The following is a 5,445-nucleotide window of genomic DNA, read 5'->3' as shown; positions in this document are numbered from 1 at the left end:
CCGGGAATTGTCACAGGAATTATCCCGGTGTGAACCGGGAATTGTCCCGGTGTGAACCGGGAATTATCCCGGGAATCCTATCCCACCCTAACCCATCCTGTCCCGGTCCTGCCCTCCCTGACGCCAGGAGGTGCCCTGAGCCCTGGAGAAGCCCCGGGGTGTCAGACAGAGCCCTCCCCACGCTCGGGCTGCTCTGTGCCCCCCCGAATCTCCGGGATCCCCTTGCCGTGTTTGCCCCCGAGCCCTGCTCCGTGTCCTGGCTGGCCCAGCCTGGCWGGGCTGGCTGGTTTCGGGTGCTCTCACGCTTGCTCAGATCCTGTTCCAGGCTGTGCCGGATGTGTGACAGCTCCAGGTGTGGCAGGCAGGATGGCATCACACACCGGAGCCCCCATCCTTCCACGTGCCAGGGCCAGCATTGGGGTCTCACCCCCAAAAATGGTGCCAGCTGAGGGGTGTGGTGTCACTGAGCTGGTCCTGGTGACAAGGGTGACCCTGTGAGCCCAGCCCCAAACTCTGTGGGTCYCTGGAGTCCCCGATGTCCCCACTGGGATCAGCCCTTTGGGATCATTTATCACCCTGAGGACCCCCCAGAGCAGCATCTGCTGGAGGGAAGGTCCCAAATCCCCCAGCGGAAATSGTGCAATACCAAAYYTGGGGGAGAAAATCCCCCTAATCCRGGGAAATCCTGCTCTGTCTAYGTCTYCTCTTCCTATTCRAGGCTGAATTCACCTATCTGGGATGTTTCTGAATGATTTCTGTGTCTCTTTGTTCCCCCAAAGCCGTGTTTGCCCGGGAGGCAGCTGAGAGCTTTGTCAAGGGCGGGAAAGCCAAAAGCATTCCCAGGAGCTGAGGAGCCCCTGGACAAAGGGTGACAGTGCTGGGGTCACACACAGAAGGTGTCTGGTCACTGCAGGATGGCCCAGGGCCACCACAGGAGTCCCTTCTGCTCCTGGGTAAGAGGTTTGCTTTGTGAAAAGGGAAACTGAGGCAGGTCTTTGTCCACACCTCGCCCCTCTCCTGTTTTGGGGTGTTTTGATGAAGCCTCACACATGTCCCTGTCCCCAGCGGGTGGCCGTGTGACACCCAAGGGAACCCACTGAAGGTGTGTGAGGGGCCAGAAACTGTGACTCAGGGGTGACACCAGCTCAGAGCTCCCGAAATTGGGCAGCGCCTGGAGCTGCTGATCACCCACTCACCCCCTGTGCCCATCTCCCTGCCCGTCCCCATCCCCGTGCCCAGCTCCGGGTGGCACTCAGGGGACAGCACCGGTGCCACGCTGGCCACCGTGGCCCTGCCCTGCATCTCAGGGTGGCCTTTGAACCCTGGTGGCCTCATCTGAGGGCAGCTGGTGGCCGTCACTGCGGTGACACGGCGGTGACACGGGTGACACGGCTCTGTGTGCCCGGTGGGCAAACAGCACCTGAGAGGGGCTGCGATCGGTGGCCACGTGGCCACCCAGTGAGGGGACACTGCGATTGTCCCTTTGAGCAGGGTCTGCTGTGACAGGACAAGGGCTGATGGAAAATTGAAAAAGGGCAGATTTAGGTTAGATGTGAGGAAAGTTTTTGCGATGAGGGCGGTGAGGCACAGGTCACCCAGAGAGGTGGAGGATTTTCCATTTCTGGCAGTGCTCGAGGCCGGGCTGGACGGGGCTCGGAGAAACCCAGTTGGGAGCTGGAACCAGATGGCTTTAAGGTCCTTTCCAACCCAAACCGCTCTGCGATTTTAAGGGATGAAGGGCTGGGATGGAGGGAAGGGATGGAATGGGGGGCCTGAGGGACGGGGAAATTGAGGGATGAGGGGATGTGGAGATGTGGAGATGTGGAGAAAGGAGCGGGACGCAGAGAGGGAGGAATGGGGGGAAGGGCTGGAGGAGGAGGAGGAGGAGGAGGAGGAGAAGGCGGAGACGGGTCCGTGGGCCCCTCCCGGGGCGGGATCTCCCGGTACAAGGGCGGGCAGCGGCAGCTCGGCCCATTCATCGCGCACGGCATGGCCGGGGGCGGCGGCGCGGAGCGGACCGGGGCCGGGGGGCTCCTGCCGCCCGCCCTCCGCCAGCATCACCGCAGGGTGAGCACCGGGAGAGCCCGGACGGGGGGGTCCGGGGCGGGGGGGAGCTTTTCCCGGGTTCGCTAACCCCGGTGCCGCTTGCAGGAGAGCCGGGAGCGGCTGTCGGTGTGTAGTAAGTTGTGCTACGCCGTCGGGGGGGCTCCSTACCAGATCACCGGCTGCGCCCTCGGCTTCTTCCTCCAGATCTACCTCCTGGATGTGGCTCAGGTACGGCTGGGTTGGGGATTGGGGGTCCCGGTGCCGCTCTGCTCGGGGGATGGAGGTGCCCCGACCCCCGCCAGAGACCCCCGGGGGTTGCGCGTTTTTCCCGGGCCGGTCCCACTCGCGTTGTTGCCGTGCGGCCGCTCCGTGCTTGAGCTCCGTTCGGGTTTTTGGAGATAAAACCGGGTCGTGGAGGCTGTTTGGGGCCGCCAGACAGACCCACAGCGTGTGGGGTCGGTGTGGGACGCGGAGGGAAGGAAGCAGTGCCCGTGGGCTCCCTTGTGCTGGGTTTGGGAAACTCTGCTCCGAAATGTGGAAAAAGCGTGGTGGGACAGCACTGGGAGATCCTGAGAGCCTCAAATCCCCCTGAACGCGGGGKAGAGACCGAGGGACTGCTCCTAAAAGGTTGTGGGGTCACAGTAGGTAGGGTTGGGGTGCTCCTGAGGGGCTCAGGGGGGTTGCAAACCCTGACAGCAGCTCCTCCTCCTGCAGGTGGACGCTTTCTACGCCTCCATCATCCTGTTTGCGGGCCGGGTGTGGGACGCCATCACGGACCCCATGGTGGGTTTTTTCATCAGCAAAACCTCGTGGACCCGCATCGGCCGCCTGATGCCCTGGTAAGAGCTGCCGGCAGCATTCCCTGCCKGCTGTGTCACTTCCAGCCAGCTTTGCCTGTCCCCTGGCACGCAGGGCAGGACGTGATGACACCCTGGCTCACCCAGGTGAGGTGCCAGCTGCTCCAAAAAGCCCCAGATGCCACCAACAGCTGGCGGGGCCTCAAGTTTTTTTGTTTTTTTTTTTTTTTTTGCTCTGGCTGTCCTCGGTGTCACTGCACCTGCCAGCTCCGAGCAGGACTTTGTCCCCGCGGTGGCTGCGGAGCCCTGGCGTGGTGGCAGCCCCAGCAGWCGGCATGGCAGGCACAGGGAGGAGRGCCGGGGGTGTGTGTGGCCGAGGCACGGCGGTGGAAGTGCCGGCTGACAGTCACGAGGGGCAGGAAAACAGCTGTCATGGATCTGGGAATCGCACGTGGACGCTCCTAGCGCCGGGCCCAGCAGATGGGACGGGCTTTGTGACCCCCCAAACCGCTCATGCCTGCACTCAGGGCATTTTTAGGGCATCCCAAACACCTGTTCTGCACGGGATGGGGATCCTGCCGGGTGTTAATGCCTGAGCGGGGCATGTCCTGTGCTAAAATATCCTGGAGCACACACAGAGGGTGGGATTTGGGGAGCCTTCCCTTTGCAGATTATACCCTCCTCTTCCTGGCTTTCCTGGAATAGCTCCGGCCAGCAGCAGGCAGTTGTTGCAGCCGGGCTGGGCACACGTGGCCCGAAATAGCTCGGCCTCGGCGGGGTCTGGGGTCCGGAGATTAGCGCAGGGTGCYGGGGGACAGCCCCGCACGGCTCGGCTCGCCCTAATCTCCAGGCAGGGGGTGGGACCGCATTCCTCCGAGCTGCTCCCGCTCCGTTAAAATTAGCCCGAGCTTTCGGCGAGCGCCGGGGCGGCCGCAGCTCCGGTTTGGACGGAGCTGAGCTGATTTAAAACCTCTCCAACGCGGGTTTTTCTGGCTCTGTGGGACAGAGCTGGTGTTGCTGCTTTGGCTGGGGGCTCTGCCTCAGTTTCCCTGCGGGCTCTGGGGGGATCTCGCTGTGTGTGAGGGCTCTGAAGGGGCCGATTTGTAGGACCCAGCTCAAAGCTTGTGGCTGCTCCAGCTCCTCGCAAAGAGGAGGAGATCCTACCTGAGGGCCATCCCTCCYTTCCAGTTCCTTCTCTGAAACACTTTTTGGCACATTTCCCTCCACCACCTCACCCATTTGCCTGCTTCCTCCTCTCCCCCAGCCTGGCGGACGTCACTGTGTGCTGGGATCCCCATTTCCTCCACCATCCCGGCTGACTAAACCTTTCCCCGCTGTGCTGGTGACCGAAAACCCCCCGGCTTTGACCTTCTCCCGGGGGGCAGAGGCCGTTTTCAAGCAGCTGAAGGCGGCGGGGCTGGGAAGGGGCGTGCGAGCGGCACAAAGGAACCACACCATCGAGCGGGGCCAATGAGCGGCGGGGCGCGTCACGGCTTGCCGCCTCCGAGTTTGCCATAATCACCTCGCCCCGGGTCAGGGGTTACTCGCAGTCACTCCTCTTTCCCTGCCAGGAGCTGTGCTCAGCCCTGGCCGGGGCTCAGCTGCCCGCTGCCGGGGGAATTGGCAGCATCTGACGCTCACGCGTTGGTGAGAGCGGCTCTGTGGCCGCCGCGCTGTTTTTTGGGGATTCATTCAGGCTTTGCCCGGGCTCCCCTGGGTATGTGAGCSGAGATAAGAGTCAGCGAGGAGCGCCTGCAGCCTCTCGTTCCTCTCCTCCCGCCTCTTCCCTCGGCGGGGTGACGTGGGCGCGCAAAAATGTGCCTGTGCCGGGTCCCGTGCAATGCCTGTGTCGCTGCTCTCCATCCAGGGAGATTCTGTTTCTCGCTCTCCCCGCTCCCTCCCCGACTTCTTTAAATTTAAACTTTGCGTCCTGTACGTCAGCCCGGGACGGAAAGATCTCGCTGTACCCTGGCAGTGAAGGGCCGGCCGTGGCCGTGAGCGGCTCTGTCCCGTGTCCAGTCGCGCTGGATTCGCTCCAGGACGCAGCAAAAATCCCGGGGTTTTGTGGGGTGCGGGGCGCTCGTAAATCCTCCCGGTAAAATCCATCTCCTGAGCAGATGTGGGTTTAAGCTCAACACCTGGCTCGCTTCCCCGTGAGAGGAGGGATTCCTCCTGTTCTCCCCTGGGTGCCCTCGGGGGTGCTGGTGCAGGGCAGAGCCGTGCCCGGGCTGAGCTCAGCACGACAGGGGTTGTRAGATCCGCTGGATGCCRCAGGAATTGCTGCCAAARCCCAGCAAAACGAGCTTGAGCAATCCCTTCTCACCCCCTGGTGCATTTTGCACCCCGTGTTGGTGTTTCTGCAGCTCTGGCAGGCTGGGCAGAGGGGAGGAAGGAGCCAGCCTGGCCTGCTGCTGGCTGTGGTTTGCCCAGGGTTTGGGGGGCTTTGGCAGCAAAGCCAAGCTGGTGAGAGGTTTTTGGCTGCTGGGGAGCAGGGCTGAGCTGCCTGGCTGCTGGCCAGCCCTGCCAGGGTGAGGAGGTGATCACACCCTGCCGAAGGGGGAGAAGGGGTGGAAGCCCGAGGCAGGAGCAGATCAATCGTTTC

The 5,445-nt window shown here is 62.8% G+C and overlaps 1 protein-coding gene across 1 annotated transcript in view; it reads left to right on the top strand.

The window, feature by feature from the left end:
• Window positions 1-1,957: 1,957 nt before the first annotated feature.
• The window catches only part of MFSD2A (MFSD2 lysolipid transporter A, lysophospholipid), a 12,529-nt gene continuing 9,041 nt past the window's right edge, over window positions 1,958-5,445 (top strand). The window contains exons 1-3 of the mRNA XM_057383745.1: window positions 1,958-2,067; window positions 2,152-2,274; window positions 2,761-2,887. Coding sequence (XP_057239728.1) covers window positions 1,990-2,067; window positions 2,152-2,274; window positions 2,761-2,887 — 328 coding nt within the window. The 5' untranslated portion in view covers window positions 1,958-1,989. The remainder of the gene's footprint in view (window positions 2,068-2,151; window positions 2,275-2,760; window positions 2,888-5,445) is intronic.

This window comes from Malurus melanocephalus, unplaced genomic scaffold (genome assembly GCF_030028575.1).
Source record: "Malurus melanocephalus ecotype Western Australia unplaced genomic scaffold, MMel_1.1 scaffold_658, whole genome shotgun sequence".
In the NCBI taxonomy this organism is placed as follows: Eukaryota; Metazoa; Chordata; class Aves; order Passeriformes; family Maluridae; genus Malurus; species Malurus melanocephalus.
Note: the sequence above shows the minus strand (reverse complement) of the source record. Positions and strands in the feature narration are given on the sequence as shown.